Here is a 22,248-nt window from a genome sequence, read left to right as displayed (position 1 = left end):
CATGCGAGTTAAATTCACAGCATTTTTGTTTGCACTTACATACTTTAAATAGGTGGCAAATTATTCATTACAGCTTCCTGTATACTACTATTCTACATACATTAAATATCAGCAGAATTATTAAAAAACATAGGTACAGAACTGTGATGCAAATAAAAAAATAACCAATCAAAAGAAAGAGTGCAGCAGTTTTAAATGAAAGTTAGTATCAAGCAATGAAAGTGTAGTAGCTTTGGTTGGTCAGATTGTAACGCCAATTGTCTGCGTATTTTTGGTAGCGGCAACGTTATCGCGTTGTTTACTTTTGCGCAGTTGATACAATTTTTGGCGCATTTTTCAGTATAATGCAAGTGACACAACGTACCGGCGTGTAAGGTTCGGTTCGTTGCGATGGCCTTGGTTGGCGTCTAAGATTTTAGATGACATGCCGACATTACACAAAATACTACTACACACAACTTGCACTCCCCCTGCTAATACTGAGAAATGTAGGCGCATGATCAATTATTGTGTTGCGCATTGGACGAGGTGTGCCGTGCAGAGATACTGCTAGGGGTGGTATGGCTATGGTGGTACAAAACTCATTCTTATCAGCTGTGTCGAATAATTCCCCTGCTCTGTCGAAGGGTTTCCTATCTTAAATACCTCCCGATCTAAAGTGGTGATGATGAAACGGTATGAAATCATTGCGCCACAAAGACGTGTCACGGCACCCAGATTAACGCGTCGTAGATCTAATGAACACGAAACCTGGTACAAGGCTTCCAATAGGGCTGACGGTGTGATACGGTCAGAGATAAAGCTACAAACAATGTGGTACTGTCTACACGTACTTAACCGCCTTGCACTACTACTAATGTCGGACGATGTACGGTAATGGCGCCTTTGCGCATGTTTACAAACAAATCCTACGGCAAACGATCGGGTGATCTATCCCCCATCCATATCACGTGATGACGTCAATTTTGTCCAAACATTTATGTAAAAAAACGTGCAAAAGCGTTATCAGTGACGCTATGTCACTAGCATGATGTGTAGATTTAATAACAATGTAATGTGAAATGTATATAAAATACATTCGATTTTTGTTGTTTTTGTTTTACTTTGATATTAGTTTGATATAATAGATGCAATTTTCTTTTCATAAAATAGAGTGGACCAAATTCGGATAGCGGATCAGTTGCCAAACCGGCTTACTTCAAAGGCATTGAAAGGTACGTTTTTGAAGTTTTTAAATGTTTGTTCCAAATGCAAAAAAAACTTTGATAACATAAATGTATATAAAGTATAAAGTAATAAAAATCGAGTTAAAAATGGATTATTGATAATATTTATTCTCATATTACACTTTTTCCTGAACAATAGCTTTGTGGCTGACAGTGACATCTTGTTCCCAGTGATTGCGGAATGGTAAGTGTTAAGTTTAGTTTCTAATTTAAAATTTAAGTTAATTTGCATTTCATTCAAATCGTTAAAAGACATTGTTCATTAGAATGTTTCGTTGGTTGAAAGTCGTATTTATTCAGTTGAATAATATAAGGGTTAGGTCCCGTGGTAAGAGCATGCACGTCCCTTAATTATTATTATGCATTGCCCTTAATAATAATAAGAAGATTTAAATTAATTGAAGTATCAGTTAATTGGCAGAAACTGAAATTAATAATATTTTTGAAATGTAAAATGATCTTGATATTTGTTTTACTTTGAAAAATGTATTCAAACACATACTAAACATTTGTAACGTAAACTATTTTGAAAACTTATTCAGTGTGATCCACAGCAGTACTCATAATTGTCCTTATAAAATCATTGAAATCATCCTTATTTGCAACCTATACAACCTCCTCTTTTCGAAATTATCATGACTCATAACAGAGCTATCAGTGTACTTTAACAGAGTAACTTCGAATCATTAACATTAACATAAAATTTTAAATAAACCTTCTCGACTCGATTTTGCCATTTCTTCTACTTCTTATTTGGTAGTAGCAAAATGTAGTAAAATCGTTGTTAGTGTAGGTAGATCGATTTTGCATTCGTACGATGTTGAACAGCAGCCGAACGGTAAATTTTAAATGTACCCGTTCAGGGCTGCTTCGCGTGCCATTTGACAGTTTCAATTTCAAAACAGTGCAAGTTGACACAACTTCGTTGAATGCCAGATGTGTTTGACGTTTGCTTCGTTGAGCTCACGCATTTTAACACCGTTTTCGTCAAAAGACGGATCGAAAACAAACATGAGAAAGTGTTCACAGTGAATTTCAAAAGTTTGGAAATGTTGTAAAGAATTGTGTTCAATTGCTCCCAGCAAAAACGAAAACGACCACCGGCTGGTTCACATATTTATACCACCAAGCTTACATAACATCAAATGTCTCGCTGCGTGTGGTACTCCTTGCGCTCGCCTCGTGGTGTGGTCGGTGGATTTGGTGCTTCGCTGCACTATTGCTTGCCTCAGTTTGCAGCGCGAGTATGCGCTTTTTCCTCAAAGGACACTGGAGATGATCCACCGCCCACAAACCCACCGGAAAGCGGTAGTGGCACGAACAATGCATCATCTTCGAACACCAGTTCGAAAAAATTCGTACGCAACGCTACTATATTGGTGCAGCAAGGTTGCGACATCCAGGAGCTCCCCGTAGTCGTTCGCAAGATTGCGGAGGACGAGTTTGTATCGTTTGTGTCGAATAAAATAATCACTGCACCGCTATCAACACCACCCAGGAACACAGTGGAAGAATCAGCTTCGGCCAATGATTTACAAGCATCGTTGGAAGCCGATTTAGAAATTATACGAAGTATTGACGGTTGCCATTCCACCAAAGGGGTGCTGACGATACTGAAGGAACGAGAGAATGAGGCGCCTTCTGGAACGGCTGGGTACGGTCCCAGTGTGGCAATCCGTGCGCTCGAGAAGATACTCAAGGTGGAAAGTTTGCTGGAATTGAAGGAACTGGAGGAAACCGAGCCGTTTGAGCGGATTGTCAACAGCATCGTGTTCCACGCGGATTCGAAAGCCATTCTAGACCTGTTGGATGAGCTGCGAAGCTATTTAGAACTGCCAAAAACAATAGACATGCTGGGTAACGAGATGGTCTACCGTTGCTCAGAAAATACATTATCAATCGAAGAGTGTTGCGATGCTATCGAAGTGCTTACCCAATGCCGGCGGCCAGAAATGGTGGAAAAGTTCTGGAGCGGCATAGCCGACCAGGAGAAGTCCATAAGTGAGCGCAACGTGCATTTCGTGTTTTCTAGCTTACCTTACCTTAAAGTTAGTCGACGAGCGGTGCTGACGGTGCTGGAACGGCGCATTCCACAGCTCTGGTGGCAGATGTCGCCAAATGCCACGATTGAGGTGTTGCAAGCTCTGGTGGCCTGCAAACTGTCCCCCTACCGCGTAACACAAACGCTCGCCCGGTGGCTGAACACAAACATTCACGCGGTGGCTGAGGACGAACTGGGTGCAATACTGGAAGCATTCACAAACTTAGCCTACTCGGATGCACAAATCGAGCGTGCAATAGAACGCTACGTGAAGGCGAAGGGCGTGAAGGTCAGTTCGCAAAATCTCATCGTTACGATACTGCGGCATTGCGAAGAGTTTCGCCTTCGAAACGCGCACATCCTTAACGGGTGCAGCGAGTTCTTCATTGCCAATTTTGGCCAGCTCGAGCCGTCGTACCTGAAGGCGCTCTTCTGTCCCTTCGCCTATCTGGATTTTGTTCCGACGAATGCGACCAAATTCTTCGACACGATGAACATGTTTCTTGATCTACATTTCGCCAAAATTCGCCCGACCGACACGATCGATATAATGTTTGCGTACATCTGCTTGGAGCGCTTTCCGCTCAACTTTGTCAATCGAATTTTCAACCCCTACTTTCTCGACGTACTGCATGCGAAAACGCGCCCGGAACGGCTGGATGTAGTTCGCGGCAAGCTGAAAGTGTTCGATACTGGCCTAACGCTCGAGTGTTCGGATTACGATGGGCCGCTACTTCCGCGGGATCACTCGGCCAAGGCTGTGTTTCACGATGGCCGTATCAAGCGTATCGTCAACTACATTACGACCGAGCTGGAAGAATTGGCCGGCGGGCCGGAATGTATGACCAAGTTCTCCGTCCTGCAGCATCTGCCAGTGAATTCGTTATATTTGGTTGATGTCATTTTTCACCCGCCCGGGTTAGGTAACATATTCTCCTTAAATACCATGAAGGAGCGCAACATCAACGTGGCGGTGCTGGTGCATCTGCCGGAGTATTTCGACAGCACTGGAAAGTATTTGATTGGACCGCAGGTCATGCGAATACGGCATCTGCGACGGCTCGGACTAAAGGTGGCTACATTGCGTTTTGATGTGCTTTACAAGCTTAAAATACACCCGCAGGAGCTGCGTGAATATTTGGTAGAGCGAATGAAACTGGCCCTCGATGCGCTACCGCCACCTGGTGCAACAACGACTGTCGACGGTTCGCTGTAGGTGCGCGACAAATCCAAGCACAAGCGCTGGTTCGCCACCCCTAGAGTTGTGATATACAATATGTAAAGTATCGATGCGATAATTACGTGACGATTAGCTTATTAGCCTAGCTGCGCGGCGCTGTACGTTAGTTTTATTCAACCGTTAGTTGTGTAGCATTACGGTCCACCTTTGACGGAGAAACAATTACTGAAAAATAAACGCGGTGGAGTGTAGCTTGAAAATGAAGTGAATCTGCTACATAGAGCGATGACGAGTTTGTGTAATTTTGCAAATGATAGGTAAAGGCGATTTGCTTTTTGCTACCAAACATACTGAACCTCATATTATGCTGTTAAAAACATACGGTTACATTTATTGGCATAAAGTTTGAATCTGCGCGTTTGTCCGTAAAACTAAAGCTGCAAATTATATATTACGCGATACTCACGCCCATTCTAATGCATATTGCCGATTGATTGTCGCGCTCACTTGTCCATGAACGCCAGCATTGGATCTTCCTCCCGGCGTCGCTTCATCATGTAGGCTTCAATTTCCTCCTCAGTTGGGGCTTTCACGTCGTACATACTGTTGTACGGACGTTTTCGTTCGTCCTGGCGTAATAGTTCGGCTGCCCGCCGCTGGCTTTGCTCTTCCGCTTCCAGCGCAAGCTGTAGCTTATCTTTCTCTGCCTTGCCCTCGGACTTTTTGCGCGAGTTTTTCTCTTCCCGCCGTTGCTGACGCTTCTTTTCCTTCTTGCGCTTCTTTTTCGATTTCTTCGATTCCTTGCGACCGCGCTTAGCAGTGCCTTCGGATTCGGAATCGCTGTCGCTGTTGCTGCTGTCACTGCTGTTGTTGTCGCCGCCTACTGGTGTTGTTCCTTCCGGCTGCGAAGCAACGCGTGCTGTTTGTTGGCTCTGCTGTTTGTCAGTAGTTTGCAATGCATCCGCTACAGCAGCAGGTGGTGGTTTAGCTTGATTTTCTGGGCACATTTTAGGCGCGTCGTTTTCGACAACCGTTTCGGACGGGTTGGCGACCTCATTGGTTGGCTTAGTCGTAGCAGCTTTGCCATTCTCTCCCACGCAGTATGAGTTTTTGATCATCGACTCGCAACACTTGTAACCCCAGCAACCGTTGCTCCAATACGAACCCCACACGGTGGTGTGATTGTTAATGTATACGTCTTCTTCGTACCGTGACCGAATGATGGGCTTATCCTGTCCCTTGATAATTTTGCCGTACCGCGAATACTCCACATAGTTTTCCGTCTGGGCCAGCAACAGTGCTTTGGGCGGCACGGCTAAATGCTCCTCCCCGCCGTACTGCTCCAGCACTTTGTTTTTCACCTCATCCTTGAACTGTGACTTTTTCTTCTCGTACTCCTTTTGCAGCAACTCCAGCTTCGTCGGCTCGGCCAGCACATGCACATCCACACCCTTGCCGTACGCTTCCCATGCAAACAGTTGCGCCTGGGCGTGCTTCTGGATGTCACCCGAGTAGCGCACAAAGTTCTCTCCCGCAAACTCGGTCTCCTCCGGGTTGAGCTGTGGCGTAGGATTGTCGCGCATCGAACGCGTCTTTGGGTCGTAGTAGGCCGAATTGGGATCAAGATTTCGGAGGTACTTTGCCGTATCCTCGCGAATGCGCAAATTTCGCACGGTGATGCGCTGCTTGGAATCCACCTTCGTACCAGGCATGTCCACCTCATCCACGTATCGGTCCTCGTCGCCCTCCTCGTCCTGTTCCTCCGCAAGGTCCGGGTTTTCCTTCAACTTTTGGGCGCGCAGTTCGCGTTTCGCCTGCTCGATTTTCAGATACTCTTCCACAATTTCCCGATGGTTGGCTGGATCGTAACCGGCCCAGCGGTCGCGCTTGCCATCGTAGTCGCTCACGATCGTGGGCTGGATGAACTCGTCGTGCGCTATCTGTTTGGCTGAAAATTTGGCCCCCACTTTGCGCGGTCGCTCCATACAGTCGACGCGTTTGTGCGTCAAGGCGCCACAGTTTTCGCACGCCCCTTTACGATACTTGGTCACCAGGGGTTTGGAAGTGTCGACGCCCCGCTTGTACCACTCGTCGATGCCGGAGCGCTGCTTTTCGTCATCCTGGGGGCGCTGATGTTTCAGCGTCGGGCCTGCTGTGTTGTAGTACCATGGTGCCGACGATATGTACTGCGGAATGTGCGGGTTGATATCGCGTCCCTCCTCGTCAACTGCGGCCGGAGCATTACCCGCCTTACGCGCTTCCTCGAGCTCCTTGGCTTTGCGCCAATCTTCCCGCGATGCTTTTCGAGGTTCCTCCTCCGTTGCCTCTTTTGTCTGCAAGAGCATCGACAAGGGAAGGCGTGATCCCGAGCTAACCATTTTGGATGTGGGATTCTGCTTTTGTATTGAAGCCTCTAGATCATACAGAAACAAAAGCAGATACAAATGAACTTTTCTCTACACTTGGCACCAACTATTTACGCATCTACGCACTGAACCAAAGTGAAACTTGTATTTTTTCACGTGAAATAAACAAAGCCCGTTTGACATTTGGCCTGTCGAATTGGCAACTGTTCGATCCGCAGCCATAAACGCGAGCAACTGAAACGGTTTAGTTGCGCTATTGCCCGATAGTGGCGCCACTGTTCTGCGTTGCAAAGAAAGAAAACATCGCATTTACGCTGGCAGGAATTTTAAAAGAAAAAACTAAGAAAAATTAAATATTCTTTCATTCATCACCATTCACCGGATAGCAATAGAAGCCATCATTACTGTATGCGTTCCTTCTTTCGTTTCAGTCGCGTCATCAAATCTCCGGCCGAAATCGAAGTTCTGCGCTATGTGGCGCGCGTATCATCCGATGCGCACAAAGCCGTTATGAAAGCGATGAAGCCGGGCATGCACGAGTATCAAGCGGAGGCGGAATTTTTGCGCCACTCGTACGCTGTCGGAGGCTGCCGGCATGTGTCGTACACTTGCATCTGTGGTGCGGGCACCAACTCGGCAATCCTGCACTACGGCCACGCCGGTTCCCCGAACGATTGTGCGATTCAGGACGGTGCCATGTGTCTGTTCGACATGGGTGCGAATTATGGCGGCTACGCGGCGGATATTACGTGCAGCTTTCCGGCCAACGGCAAGTTTACCGCGGACCAGCGGCTCGTCTACAACGCCGTATTGGCCGCCCGCAATGCGGTCTGTGGTGCGGCCCGCGAAGGCGTTTCCTGGGTCGATATGCATTTGCTTGCCAATCGGGTGATGCTGGAGGAGCTGCGCAAAGGTCAGCTGCTGCAGGCTGACGTCGATGAGATGATGGAGGCCGGTTTGAATGCCATCTTTCAACCGCACGGATTGGGCCACTTTTTGGGGCTGGATGTGCACGACGTCGGTGGGTATCTGCCGGGCTGTCCGGAACGCTCCAGCAAGGCCGGAGTCAATCGGCTGCGTACGGCGCGCACTCTCAAGGCGGGCATGTATCTGACCATCGAACCAGGATGCTATTTTATCGAACCGGTAAGATGAAGAGCCGCACAGGCATGAGAAAATGTACTCACGTATGATGTTACCCCACGACCCCCAATAACGATCTTCTTCTGTAGCTGCTGAATAAGGCGTACGCAGACCCGAGTCTCAGCAAGTTCTTGGTAAAGGAAAACCTCGACCGTTTCCGCAACTTCGGTGGGGTGCGCATTGAGGACGATGTCCTCATTACCAAGACCGGGATTGAAAATTTCACCCTTGTTCCGAGGACGTAAGTAGCACCTGTGCACCTTAACAATTTGAAGAATCAGATTCTCATCTCATTCTACTATTCATTTGTATCATTTTTCTTATAGCGTTGATGAAATTGAAGCCTGGATGGCCAAGTAATTCAGACACCAACCAAGCGGGGAGACAATGCTAAATAGGACGAAAAGGTCCTTTTAACTCCAACTGGAGCGCCAATATATAATACCCCTTTTCTTATCTTCCACTGCAAGTCAAGTGACTTGAATATTCCGCAAAATGTGAGCGGTTCTATTTTTTTCAATTTATCAATCAATTTAATAAAATTTAGCACCCAAAAATCTCGTTTGTTTATTTTCTATTTAAAAGAAAAACTGATATGAAACATTTTGTTATGTATAAGCCCGTATGCAGTTTCAACTCACGTAAGTGGATTCTCTAAAATTGAAAGAAAAACTACACTATTGGGGCACGTGTTGGATTTTACATCTTTCTTTACAGGGATATCCAGGGGTTCTCAAAGTTGTGGGACACTTCCTTGACTCTTTCTTTTGCGGAGTGAACTTCATATGATGGAAAATGGACTCTATAGCATCCTTTTTGAACAGGATCCTTGTAAATTCCTACTGGATTTGTCAAACAAGAGTGCTATAGAGACTAATTCCCATTACATTAAGCTCATTTCACTTAAGAAAGACTCAATAAAGTGTCCCACAGCTATGAGAACTCCTGGAAACCCCTGTAACAACAGCAAGCACGCGAACAAAAAGAAGAAAAATAACACGCCATTCAATTTAAGTAATTCTATTATTACACAGTGTATTTTTCAGTTAGTATGCTCTTCCAAATACTCTTAAAACATAGATTACACACCAGACCGCCATCATCCACATTTAGCTACTCACATTTATCTAAATAACCGTCATTTATCATTGAACGTTTGATTCCTAGCCCGTAAAACTTGCCCTAGGGAGGAAAACTATGCGCATTTAAAGAATATGTTGTGGCCGGGGAGAGGGCTTTATATTGTGTGGTCAGGAAGTAGTAAAACAAATCCCCCCTTCTTCCCTCATATTCGAAGTTTGAATTGCTTCTTCTATTTGTCCTGTTCTCGCCCTACGTTTGTTTTGTCACTATCAAACACTCCTCTATACAAGAGTAATCAACGGGCCAATAATGAGCAGATAGAGTAAAACGAATATTTGACCGATTGGATAGTGTATTTTGTCACACACACACACACACACACACACACACACACACACACACACACACACACACACACACACACACACACACACACACACACACACACACAAACGCGCGCGCGTTTACATTCCGAAACGTCCTTATCCTATTTTGATGGTGTCTCTCCCTCACTAACTTTTGTTGTCATCCATCTATCGCTCAACGATTGAAACTTGTTTATTTTATGTTTTATTTTGCAATGTTATTTTACAGCATTATCTCGCTAAAAGTTTTCATAAACCTATCCATGATGTCCACGCACGTGTTTTTTCTCCTTCTACTTGTGTGTCTCCCTAAAGGATTATCATGAAGTTATTATCTCTATGTGCATGCTGCTTTCACCACCATCAGCATCGTACACAACAAGTCACACAAAAACACAAACATTGTAAATCATCATTTCACAGAGAAAACCAGCGCACAATAAGTGTATAGTATTTATAAGTGATATTACCGCTAGAAACACCGCAACGTACTATTTGCTACCTCTCATGTACGCGCGCTTATCTGTGTGTCCTCTATATTAGTATCGATTGCTTAGCGTAGACTGCGCGCGCTACGGCAGAGAAGCCGCCGAACGGAAAGAACCACTTTATCTTTGCACTTTGCAGAAACGCTCGCGTTTTCTTGTCTCTGGTTGTATTAATGATATTACATATTTCATGCGCCGCCCTACCGGCTGCTTTAGTACAAAAAAATGTCGATTTCAAGATGAATATTTCGATCATATGCGGCACACGAGGGATGGATGCCAAGCGCATGTATGTGTTTGATTTTCTAATTTCCCTATTGTGTCGGGGTTTTTCTTTTATCTAACCTTTTACCTTTCTTTCTGCTCTATAATAATAAGAGAAAGCCGATCGCGTGTTTTTGTGTGTGTGTGTGCCGCCGGCACAATTGTAATCTTTTGGCAATGATTGCCTTTGGCTGATCACATTACACGTTGGGCGCGACCGGATGAACAGTTTGCATTGGTTTCTTTTAACATTATAATGCTAAATTTTTGATAAATTGCAAACAATACAACTAAATGGAAGCAAAAAGCAGGATGTGTGCATGTGTGTGTTGTCTTTCATCTTCACGCTCGTGTGACTAATGTGTGTGTGGTGATAGGCGGCACTTTTTTCATTTGAAGCATTTTTTTTCTGCAATATTACGCACAAATGGGTAAAAAATTCGGTTATATTTACATACAACTCAGCCCAGCATTAATTCATTCTGTCTGGGAGTCTAAGGAAACCGCCGATCAATGTTTAGTGGAATCAAAAACATCCTATACGTGACACGCTTCTGTTAAATCCATGTTAAGCATTTACTAGTGTTGCAATGAAAAGTTCGCTTGTTTACAGAAAATAATCCTTCAACCCTTGAGATGTGTAATAACCACGCCGGTTCCCGGTGTATAATTACTACTTTCAAACATATGTAAATACGTTGCTGCTGTGTTCACTATCATCATCATCATCATCATCATCATGTGCTATACGTGGCGGTAAAGGCAATTAATGGGATAAAATGACACAATAAGAAGTTTGGAGAGCCTACCGAGAGCCTTTGCAATGCCACAACTACTACTGTCAATTGCACTTACAACTAAAATGTAAAATGTAAGGCTTTTAAAAATACGACATTACCACTAGGTAGAAGCAGAAATCAAAATCTACGATAGAAACATATTGTTTTGTTTTTCTTTTCCTGTACCTTTTGACCCTATCGGCACCACATTACGTTACGTTTTTGTTTGTTTTTTGTTTCAACCATTTACATACTTCGCGTACGACATACGGGGAGACATGAAATATCATTTTAAAACATGCTTACTTTGTTCACGTTTTCTATTCCGTTCGTTCGTTCTCCTAACGCGATCGTGTTGCAACGGCACGACACGACGGCACATCAATCTCATGGAGATGTGTTTGTGGGTCTCTTTATCCCCTATATCATCCAGTAGTAGAGTTCGTGAGACGATAATCCGATAAACTTTCAATGGTGGTGTTGGGGTGAAACCATCATCGACGAGTTGGTCGTACCTGCAGTTGGCGCACCAAGTTTGACCCGTTTGTTAGCGACAATTGTAGCGGACTTGTCGGTCAACCGCTTGCCAACTATGCCGCCGGTCTGACCCGCTACCCCCGGTGTTCCACCCATCCCGGTTGTGGATTTAGACAGCTGCGGGTCTGTTGAAGATAAAGACGAAGCAAAAGGGAAACACCATCAATATGTCTTGCACCCTACTCTAATGCTCTAGCGATGGAGCTATTGCGCAGATGGGGATCGAAAAAACTTACCTTGTAGCCACCTGACCTGCGTTGCTGGTCCGTATCCTTTATCGTTGCGTGCAGCAATACGGAAAATGATGGCCGGTTTCGAAGTGAAATCCACATGCGCCGTCTGCAGGGACTGGTTCGCCACTGTGCACTGGTTGTTCGATCCACAGTATACGCGCACAAAGGCCAGCTGGGCCGCCGTTGTGCTCACCTTGTCCTTGGTTGCATTCTGCGATTTGATCGCCAGATAGACGGAATACTCCAGTATATCGCCCGTAGTGGATGGCGGCGGTTCCCACGAAAGGTGTGCACCCTCCGGGGATTTCGAAATCTTTATTGCTGACGGTGCGCCTGGGAAACCAGGCAGGCACGTTTTGAACGGTGTCGCATCACTCCACTCACCACGGCCGCAACTGTTAATGGCCGCGACGCGGAACCGGTAGGCGCATCCGGGCTCCAGATTGATTCGCTTCAGCTCACTTAAATCGGGTATGTTGTCCGCGGACAGCATTTCGCCATCAATCGAACTGTCCCATTCGCTCGCATCGACGTAGTTTGAAACTGTATGATTGACCGTTTTAAAGATGCCCACCGTGTGCCAGATTTCAGATTCATCTTTCGGTTTTACCGTTTTCTGTTGATAGAATGGAATAGCAACAAGAACAAAATAATGCATTACTTTTTTTGCTACCGTACTGCTCTAATCGAACGCAGTTCTTATTGGAGACTTAATAGTAATAAAGTGCCGGTCTCGTAGTACAGTCGTCAACACGTACGACTTAACAACATGCCCGTCATGGGTTCAATCCCCAAATAGACCGCGCCGCCATACGTAGGACTGACTATCCTGCTATGGGGGGGAATTAATTAGTCACTGAAAGCCAAAGCCCACAAGTGGGTACAGGCAGGCCTTCACCGACATCGGTTGTTGAGCCAAAGAAGAAGAATAGTAATAAAGTAGAATTAGAATGGTGAGTTTAATATTTTACGTACTCTCTGAACATCATGAACAACCACTGTGAGTAGTAGGAGCGAATAATTAAACCCGTTCGTTGATATTTAACATGCAAATGATTCAGTTCATTGAGAGAGAGAAAGTTAATAGTCCACACAAAGTGACTTGTTGGTCCAAAACTAATTCGCTGCCGTAAAAATTTAACTCACTCATACATTCTGATTCCTTATTGTACATCGTTAGTTTTTATTCTTACCTCGTCTTTTTCCTCTTTTGTCTTTCCAACGGAATTAGATCGAACGACTGCTTTGCCAATGGTTTGCTTTCCAGATGGCGGTGTCGCACTATTGCCATTGTTATTCAACATCCCTGCAGCAGACGAACCGGTACCATCCGCACCAGCTTGCTGCATAACGAGGGTGAATTGTTTCGTTCCGGGATCTAAGAATTTAATCGATGCGCCTTGCTGCGACGCTTGCGAAACGTTGGATGTAGGAGAAGACAGAATATCACCCATTAACTCACTAGGCAATACAGAGGTTGCCGAAGCGGCCGCTTCAGCAAGCGCATCCAGATGACCAGTTGTAGATGATGCATTATTGCTGTCCTCCGTCTTTACAACAGCACCAACCAAATTGATGTTGCCAGGGCTGGAGTGTGACACTATCCCCAGCGCAGACTGTTCGCCCGCTGTTTGAAGTCGTGTCACGAAGGTGGTGCCGTCGCTCAGGGTAACCGTTGCACCATCAGCTACGGTTGTGGCTGCCGGGATCCCACTGTTCTCGCCGCTTTCGGTTTTAAATGTGATCGTTTGGCCATTCTCACTGCCCGACGACTGCAGCAGTGTCCCCGCCGAACCGGAACCAAGCTGACTGTAATGTGAATAATTGGGAGATTAGTAACCGGAAACGTTATTAACCGGAATTCCATCACATGCATAAGTGTTCTACACTGCTACTGCAAGATGTTAGTAACGCGTACATTTCGCCGGAAGCTTATAATACATAATTATATTTCTGCGCGATTTTAAGCGATTGAAGTTGAATAATATGTTTTTTTCATTTTCATTTGCATGTGCAGCGAAATTATGCCAATTACCACAAAACATCGATGTGAAGATCAACAGGTTAAACAACATAACGTACAACAATAACTTACATTATATTTTCATTCCCAACTCCAGAACTTCCACCAGCCAGAAGTTCGGCGTTGTGAAGCGACAAAATTTCTCCACTTTTTATTGTCGTGAGAATATTGGCTGCTTCCGTTTCTGATGCCGTTGGAGCGCTAACGACGGTGGTTTTGGGAACATGAGGAATGGCTAAAGCGGGACTTGTTTCCTCGATATTAGTTGTTCCTTCTTCGCCACTGACTTCCGATCCGGCACTGTGCTGTTGCTCCATCGCTTGCATCTCTTCTGGTTCGCCACCAAACGACATCTAGCAGAAAACAAACGAAAATAAATGCATTGTACAATTTACATGACAACAATAAATATCGTTCGCACATGACATTGCAATTCAGAGCGGACCACTTGCAACATGCTTCCTAGCCTACTACAAACAGATGCACAATTTACTTAAAACTACTGGCTAACACTTACTTCTTGTTGCGATTGCCCGGCCGATTCGCCTTCCAAAAGAGAATCAAGCGCATGACTTTCCGACTCTTCCATGTCCTCATCCACGGAGGCATTGGCATTGTCGTTGTCACCTGGTTCTCCAGTAGGGACAATTCCATCACTCACACCAGTCATTTCCTCGTGTTCCTGACTATCCTCTCCAACGAAATTTCCATCTTCCTCTTCTGTTGCAAAATCTTCGCCTGATATCATTACAGGTCCTTCCGCCGATGCCTGTGCTTCTGCCCCTTCTGCTGTCGCTGAAGTTGATGCGTTATCCACATGCGCTTCTTCTTGTTCTTCCTGAACAGCAGCGTCATCCATGCCTTCTAACATCTCGCTTTCGTGTGCTTGCTGCTCTTCGCTTTGTTCCATCTCATTCACCTCCTGCTGCTGTTCTTCCTGGTTATCAGAAACAAGGTTATCGTTCTGGGAGTCACTATCATCACCGCCGGAAACACTGTTGTTACTTTCTATCCCAACTGTCGTTGATCCGCCGTACAGTCCCGGTTTCACGTAACGGATAGTTAAGTTCTGCAAGGGCACCGCTTCTTCTTTAATGTTGTTACTGTTGGTAATAACACTGTCATCAACACCGTCAAGTTGTTCTAATGTAAACATAGGAAGAGCCTTCGGGAAGGTCGTGTGCGTGTTACACGCCATCTCCACCTCGGTCTCGGGAGTCTGGGTTTCCATCTGTTCCAACAAGTCTACTTCGTCGAAAGTATGGACATCATCGTGTTCATCGACCAGTTGTACATCGAAACAGCCGTCCATTTGTTCCATACCTTCTCCATCTGTTTCCATCATGCCAGCTTCAGCTGCCAGTGCGGCAAATGCCGCATCAGTAGATACCTGATGTTCTTGCTGTTGCTGCTGCTGCTGTTGTTGTAACTGTTGCTGTTGTTGTTGCTGCTGCTGTTGCTGCTGCTGCTGTTGAAGCTGCAACTGTTGCTGCTGTTGTAGCTGTATCTGCTGATATTGCTGCTGAGTGACGATGCGAGTCGTCGTTTTTGACGGTAACATTAATATTTTCTGTCCCCCGCCAACTTGTCCCGTCACAGTGCCTGATGTCGCCGTAGTACCAGATGCGCCGGACGGAACAATCGTGACTGTTTTCTGACCACCAACCGACGGAGTCAGCTGAACAGTAACTGATTTGCCGCTAACTAGCTTTTGAGGCATATTGATGATTTGCGTACCCGTGATCTTCTGCCCTCCGGCCTGAAGCCCACCGACTGGCATAGTGAAAGTGATCGGTTTGCCTCCCTGTACCGTGCGTAGCTTTATCGCTTGTCCACCAATAGTGGTCGTAGTACCGCCGGACGCTACCGACGCTGCTACGATATTCCCTGTTCCTGCGTTAAGGGTAGAAACAGTGCCACTGGCAGTCGGTACGGAAGCAGCTTGCAAGACCGTGGCTCCTCCAATGTTTGTGGCTCTCGTCGTTGTGATAGTGTTCAGCACTTGGGACGATGACAGTGTCACAAAGTTACTGGCCGACGACGTGACTGTGCCGCTAACTGTGCGAATACCCTGTGGGGTCGTTACCACAATCACCTGCTGATTTCCTCGTATCGTTTGACCTGCTTTATTGGTGAGCACTATAGTCGGCTTACCGGTAGCGTTTGTGCCCACTTTTCCCACTTGAACAATGTTCGAGTTCTTCATCAGTATCTGTTTACCGCCAATGGTTCCGGACCCGGACATCAGTTTAACCACATTTCCGCCAATGACGGTCGTCTTCTGTCCAGATGTTGTTCCAGCTACCGTTGCCTGCTGAACGACAGTACCGCCAGTTCCGGCAAGTAGATTTGACGTAATAATCTGTTGCTGTGGTTGGTGTATTGATCCAGCAACCGTTCCGGTGGTCTTCTGAACCACGCTCATTTTGGGTACAGTTTGCATCGTTACGCCTTGGCTCGTTTTTACCAACGTCAAAATTTGGGCCTGGTTGGCGTTAACGGTATTAATAGATCCAGTGCTTCCCGCACCGGATGCTCCGCTTACTATAGTGACCGGTTTTTGTAGAATGATTTGTTTGCCGCCGATGGTCGCCGTTGTCGAAGTATTTCCTGATGCAGCACTGACTATACGCTGCTGCACCGTTTGTAACTGGGCTCCGGAGACAATTCCCGGGCCAGCTGTGCGCAGTACCGCAGTTTGTCCAGCTTGTTGCATCGTTCCGGTGCCAGCGGTACCGATGCGCAATTGCTGTCCAGTGGAGGATAGCACACGAATAGGCGTGCCAGTACCAGTTGTCAGTTGTTGCGCGTTGGAAATGGCGGTACCGCCCGTAGCGACGACACGAATCGTTTGTGGTTGATGCTGCAACTGTGCCAGTTGTGCCTGGCTCGTTTGAACAATGGCCGTTTGGATGGTCTGAGCAGACGATTGCCCTTGTGAAGATGCAACTATTTGAGCCGGTTGCTGTTGCAAAATCTGTGAACCAGTGGTGAGCACTTTCTGAGCCGTCTGTAACGGCTTCGCAGGCTGTACCTTAGTGACAATTCTTTGCACTGGTGAAGTGACTGTGTGTGCTGGTGATGTGGCAACTCCTATGTTGCTGTTCGTAGGAGACTGCAATCCTGCCGGATTGTGAATCGGACTGGCTCCTAAAGCAGCTTGGGCGACGACTGGGTTCTGCAAAGTGGGCGATTGAATGCTGCCTGCCGGTACTGCAATTGCTGTCGGTGTAGTTCCCGATACTCTTCCAGCCAACGGTTTGATGACTACATAAACAGAAACAAAATAAAAACGAGTTCAAAAATGATTCAAAAGAATTCTCAAAATTCATCACACACTGCACACATCACGCAAACTTACTCGGCTGTTGGAGTGCAGGTTCTCCGGTTGTTGTACCGATGCTGCCACTGACAATTTGTGCAGGAGACATGGACCCGGCGTTAGATGCTGGAGAGCTGATGGTTGCCCCAGAGGGAGAGGCAACAATTGCAGGTGTAGTATTCGTGGCAACTGGAGCTGGCGGCGGTGGGGGTGGAGCTTGAGGGATCTTCTGCACCTCTAATATATAGTACGAAGCAGATGGCACCGCTTGCCAGCATACTTCGAGCGAGTGGGTTGACGCGCGTACTAGCTGCACGCGGGATGCTGTTGCAGGACGTTCCACCTCCAAATACCACAGATCTTTGCAACACACCTAATGATAGTTGAAGAATTTATGAAAAATAAGAACAGCATAACTACCAGCAAGTTTTGAGCGTTCGTCACTCTACGATCTGTCATTTGCAGTAAACATCAAAATTGTTATAAAATGCAACAAAATTATTGAAGAAGTATATAAAGAAAAACATATAGAAAGCAGCAGTGCCATCGAAATGCAACGTCTGAAAATGCTACACAATCAAGTATGGAGAGAGAAGATAAAATTTTAAGTTTCTTGATTTTTTTTTTCGAGTTTTTGTCATTACTTAAAAGGATTTTTAATTCAACCAATATTCAATGCTATCTAATGAAATGCTGTCCAAAACATCAAAGATGATCGAAGAGGGAAAGAGTCATAGTGACACTGGAGATACGTTGCATATCTTTAAACAAAGTAAATTGATGCACACAAATGGCTAACTCGTATTAGGAAAACAGAGCTCACCCTGACCTGGTTGTTCCAGGCCTTTCTGTAACCGTCACGACCCGACCATATATAAAGACGGGTGTGTATTCCTACGGCACAGTGACCTGCTCGAGCGCGCGGCATGTTCTCTTCGTCGGTGTCCAGATCCAGTTCCTCCCAGGTCATAGTTTCTGCGGGGAAAAAGATGTCGCAAATATTTACTAACAAATCTACTTCAACAGATCTACTAAGCATATCACACATGCACTTACCGAGATTCAAGCATGCAAGTGTATTCGTACACTTCCACTCCTTTTCGTGCTTTTCCACCTTTACATCATCCAGGACTAGTGGAACCCAGCCGCCGAACACGTACATCCTGTTACCGATCAAGGTTGAGCTATGGAGTGAACGAGGCAACGGTAACGGGCCACTTGTTCGAGGCCTTGTCCAGGACATTGTGTCTGTGTCCAGCAGCCAGAGGTCCCCGAGTCGGCAACCAGACATACCACCGTAGATTACCAGCCAAAACTTTTTCTGTTTTTTATCATACCAAGAGACAGCCGTATGTGATTCTCGAGGAGGTGGACTCTCACCAAAGGTTGTCGGTATTTCCCACTGTAGTTGATTATTTTTAATTTCCAAAATATATAAATCATTTAGATACTTGGGAATATTATTTTTTGGATCATCGCTTTCATTTGCAAGTCCACCGAAAAGATAAATCTTGTCCCCGACGAGTGTAAAACTATGACCCAAGCGACGGCATGGCGGAGGTCCCGATTCTGGTGGCTTTGGACGCAGCTTTTTCCACTCCCATTTTGTTGCTTGAAGCTCATATAGCTCATTTGAGTACTTGCCATACTCCACCATACCACCGAAAACTAATATTCGTGTCCCATCGACGACAAATCCGTAAGCAGCACATCCTGGTGGGACGTCTCCTTTTGTTGCAGGAACGTACCATTGGTTCGTAGCTAGGAAAAAAAAGAAAATACAACATAATTACAGTCTGTTACTACAGCGCTTGGAAAATTAATCATAACATTTTGTACAGTTATCAGTTTGAAACAAATGCTCTCGATCTTTTATGTTAAATTCATAGCACTCAAAGAATGGCGAAAGCTAACACTTTCAGCAACGTTCTGAATGCTAATAAAAGGCTGAGTTTCATTCATCATGACTTATATTATAACAAATTGTAGGAATTACTAAAAGCTACGGTGAAAACTGGATAACAGAACACAAACAATCACAAGAAAGTTTTAACTGGCTATCCTTTTCACACCCATATGCCAATAATAGGGTTGTTTAAACAAAATGCAAGAAAAAGACCTTGAATTTAATTTTGAAAAAAGGTTAATAATCGCCAACGGTTCATATCAAAATCTGGTATAAAAAAATAGTATGAAATGAGCACTGTTGCATTAAAAAAAATTCGGTGCCAAACACTTCTTCACACTCCAAATGAAAATAGAAATACGTCTCTTGCAGAATGCATAATGTAGTTCACGATACAAAGTAACTTGAAACCCACCCCATGTATGGAAAATTGCATTTGAAAATTATTTTTATTTGTTTCGAAACGGTGTGATTCCAAATGTTCCCCCTACAGCTTGTTAAATTATGTAACCCATATTGTTATTATTATTATGTTTGGTAACTTCTACGCTGAAACAAGTAATACTTTCAGATATTTGTTTCTACTGGGAATTGTTCTAAAATTATCTGATAAAATGACCGTTTCTGCAGGGCGAGTCAAAATATGCCCAATTTTGACCGATTGTTGCACTGTGCTCTCTCACTATTATAAAATGTATTTATCCCTTTCGAACGTTTTCATGCTCTTCTATCTTGCAGATTCCGCTGCTTGTTTGCCGGGAGGAAAAGAGACGGCATATATTGGACTAACGCGCATCAACATCAGCTCGTAGCTAGCCAAGCAATTTTCCAATATGGCCGTCTTTCAGCAGAAATGCTAACTTTTTTTTTGTTTAAATACATTCTCCTCACTCCTCCACTTCTTTACCTTACGACGAAGTTTCATACGAACATATATAATCAAATGCTGCTAAACTTCGGCAGTATGCTAGCTATTGTCATTTCAACAATTTTGTGTTGTGTGTGTGTGTGTGTGTGTGTGTGTGTGTGTGTGTGTGTGTGTGTGTGTGTGTGTGTTTACACTACTACTTTCCTGCGTCTGTCGTCGCAAATAGAGATGAAATTCATGCCCAGAGAGACATGCTCGTGTTTTCATTCTCTTTCCTTCACCTCTATTGAGAGAACAAATTAAGGACCACGACCGAAGCCGCGGAAGAAAAACTGTTTGAAAACAAATCCCTAAAGCGACGTGGGTTGCGTGTGTTTGCGATTTGTGAATATTTTCACTGGCCAATAATTAAAATTAAAAAAAAGTACGTTAGTACCGTCTAAATAATCAGTTTAACACTTACCTGTGTTGTAAACGTGCAATTCGTCGACAATGCCTTCGTTTCCTCCGCCAAACACAACCATCAGCTCCTTGATGTTAACCGAACGATGCCCATGCCGTGGTCTAGGTTGGGGACCGCTAGGATTCGTTACTCGCTTCCATCGTAATATTGCGTTGTGCTTGGCCGACGAAGCCGGTACAAGCTCCGATGCAACAGCATCTGAATTGGCCGTCATGATATTGTTTGCGTTGCACTGAATATCTTTCGGCAATAGTTATTGAAACTCCCCTCCCAACCGTTTCGCACTTAACTTTCAATAAACACTCCACCCACGCTTCAATAAGCAAAGCTCATACGAAAACCAACTGGCTGGTTGATACGGATCCAACATTCACACCGGATAGATTGTTTCTGTCGCAGATGTATTCGCGCGCGCTTTTTGGCTAAGATCCGTTCTTTAATTCTCGCTCCTTCCCGATGATGTGCGTTAATTTCGAAGCAGTCTTTTTCACATTTCACTTGACTTTCAAAATGTTACAGTGCTGTGTTCGCTCCCGGCACTTTGTCTCTCTTTTATCGCGAACTGTTTTGACTGCTCACAAACTTCGATCGCTTCGAGAAAGAGCCCCTCGCGTAGCTAAACGCTACTGTCAGTTCCCGTCTCTACATGATGACGGTTGCGCGAGCGTGATGCCAGGTCTGAAAAATACAATCAAACAGAGATAGCAGAATTGAGCAACAGAGAAGAAAACTATGCCAAAGATGCATTCCATCTCATCGCTGTATTTTACGTTTACGAAAGGGAAACACGAAATTATCAACGGAATGTTACACATTTTGGTCATCATAATTAATGCATATGCAGAAAAGGTTATTGTTAATTTCAAATGCCATCATTATGGTCAATCAGTGAGGTACCCGTTGCCGCTCTTAACTAGTAATCATCACAGCACCATGCATAGCTCCCAAGTGAATTGCATTGAAGTATCAACTTGGTTGTTCGGATTCAGACAACAAAATTTTAAAAACGTTATACAATTATCCAAAGCTGGCCACCCCGCCAAAGGTACAGCCAGGAAAAGCAAGAACACACATAACGCCGTCTTGCTTTATCACTTAGTTCTCGCTATTTTCCTCTCCCTCGCCGCTACGTTTCTCGCTCACTCTTCACTGATTCCCAAATCACCCAAAGAAAATGCAGAACCCGGATAGCAAGTAATTCAAACATTCAACTCAAAAAACTAATTTGCCTCAACTAATTAATCTTCACTGTGTAGATAAGATTCAATATACAACACATCTCGCATTGAGCGGATGAAAATTCAACTGATTTCTGCTTTGCACCTCTCACTCACTCTAATGCTTCGCAGTATTCTACCGTTGTATGCAAGCAAAAAATCCGAACGAAGACAGAAAAGCTGAACGAATTTCACTCACTAGCTAGATTCCGCCAATAGTTTTCTATGCTGTACGATCGTTTGTCGCTAACCTTCCACCAACTTCCAATTTCCGGCGATCCGTGGATCAGTTTGAAACAAACAATAACACTTTGCCGGATAAACTGACTTTACGCAGAGGAAATAAACAACGGCGTCCTCAAATCGCTTTTTTAGGCTTTTCGACTTCAGAGTCCAACATGGCGGCGACCATGATGTGGATGGACTTGGTGCGTACGAGGCAATGTGTATGTGTGTGTGTGCATTCCTCCAAATGGACACAGAGCGCTCAGCAGGACTGCCTTACTGACGCCCGTGACAGCGAACGTCAGAAACAGCTGTCAACTTTCGATTGTCAAACGGCATGACCGAAAGCAGAGGAGACTGAATTTGTTGTCCGTCGATTTTACTTCCGTTTGAATGAGACAATGGTTTCGAATCTGAACAGATTGGGCAAAACTGCAGTAAAACCTACGTTGGTGCGTGAATACGTGACCAAAATGAACTATGGAATTTCAAGCGCGTCATAATTTGCAGTGTAATGAC

The 22,248-nt window shown here is 45.0% G+C and overlaps 4 protein-coding genes across 11 annotated transcripts in view; 2 read left to right on the top strand and 2 right to left on the bottom strand.

Moving 5' to 3' along the window:
* Positions 1-8,513, top strand: part of LOC120898694 (xaa-Pro dipeptidase) — a 45,987-nt gene extending 37,474 nt beyond the window's left edge. For all 5 annotated transcript variants that reach the window (XM_040304873.1, XM_040304871.1, XM_040304870.1 and 2 more), the window contains 5 exons: positions 1,153-1,214; positions 1,366-1,410; positions 7,245-7,959; positions 8,046-8,197; positions 8,283-8,513. In XM_040304873.1, the coding sequence (XP_040160807.1) occupies positions 1,153-1,214; positions 1,366-1,410; positions 7,245-7,959; positions 8,046-8,197; positions 8,283-8,316 (1,008 nt within the window). In that variant the 3' untranslated portion in view covers positions 8,317-8,513. The remainder of the gene's footprint in view (positions 1-1,152; positions 1,215-1,365; positions 1,411-7,244; positions 7,960-8,045; positions 8,198-8,282) is intronic.
* LOC120898691 (FAST kinase domain-containing protein 3, mitochondrial-like) lies at positions 1,639-4,707 on the top strand. Its single transcript, XM_040304867.1, has one exon. The coding sequence runs from the start codon at positions 2,372-2,374 to the stop codon at positions 4,481-4,483; it is 2,112 nt and encodes a 703-aa protein (XP_040160801.1). The 5' UTR covers positions 1,639-2,371; the 3' UTR covers positions 4,484-4,707.
* Positions 4,810-6,959, bottom strand: LOC120898692 (pre-mRNA-splicing factor Slu7). The gene has a single exon (XM_040304868.1). The coding sequence runs from the start codon at positions 6,823-6,825 to the stop codon at positions 4,951-4,953; it is 1,875 nt and encodes a 624-aa protein (XP_040160802.1). The 5' UTR covers positions 6,826-6,959; the 3' UTR covers positions 4,810-4,950.
* A 447-nt stretch (positions 8,514-8,960) lies between the features above and the next one.
* Positions 8,961-21,945, bottom strand: LOC120898689 (host cell factor). Of its 4 annotated transcripts, none has more exons than XM_040304863.1 (10): positions 21,704-21,945; positions 20,288-20,965; positions 18,107-18,811; positions 17,874-18,025; positions 17,090-17,423; positions 14,246-16,995; positions 13,801-14,081; positions 12,899-13,514; positions 11,709-12,321; positions 8,961-11,597 (listed from the first exon to the last, which is right to left on the bottom strand). In XM_040304863.1, the coding sequence occupies exons 2-10, from the start codon at positions 20,499-20,501 to the stop codon at positions 11,404-11,406; spliced, it is 5,859 nt and encodes a 1,952-aa protein (XP_040160797.1). In that variant the 5' UTR covers positions 20,502-20,965; positions 21,704-21,945; the 3' UTR covers positions 8,961-11,403. The 4 variants fall into 4 exon arrangements, with proteins under 4 accessions (XP_040160797.1, XP_040160800.1, XP_040160798.1 ...); XM_040304866.1 differs by having other exon boundaries at positions 17,880-18,025; XM_040304864.1 differs by having other exon boundaries at positions 21,756-21,945.
* Positions 21,946-22,248: the final 303 nt, after the last annotated feature.

Source organism: Anopheles arabiensis, chromosome 2 (genome assembly GCF_016920715.1).
Source record: "Anopheles arabiensis isolate DONGOLA chromosome 2, AaraD3, whole genome shotgun sequence".
NCBI lineage: Eukaryota > Metazoa > Arthropoda > Insecta > Diptera > Culicidae > Anopheles > Anopheles arabiensis.
Note: the sequence above shows the minus strand (reverse complement) of the source record. Positions and strands in the feature narration are given on the sequence as shown.

What these genes read in the sequence shown, in the direction of transcription:
- LOC120898692 (XM_040304868.1), bottom strand. Translation starts at nt 6,825, where the DNA reads ATGGTTAGCTCGGGATCACGCCTTCCCTTGTCGATGCTCTTGCAGACA.
- LOC120898691 (XM_040304867.1), top strand. Translation starts at nt 2,372, where the DNA reads ATGTCTCGCTGCGTGTGGTACTCCTTGCGCTCGCCTCGTGGTGTGGTC.
- LOC120898689 (XM_040304863.1), bottom strand. Translation starts at nt 20,501, where the DNA reads ATGACGGCCAATTCAGATGCTGTTGCATCGGAGCTTGTACCGGCTTCG. An exon ending in ACTTGCATGCTTGAATCTCG is followed by an intron (nt 18,026 to 18,106) that starts GTAAGTGCATGT and finishes TTTTCCCCGCAG; the next exon opens with AAACTATGACCTGGGAGGAA. An exon ending in GTTGGGAATGAAAATATAAT is followed by an intron (nt 13,515 to 13,800) that starts GTAAGTTATTGT and finishes TTCACATTACAG; the next exon opens with TCAGCTTGGTTCCGGTTCGG.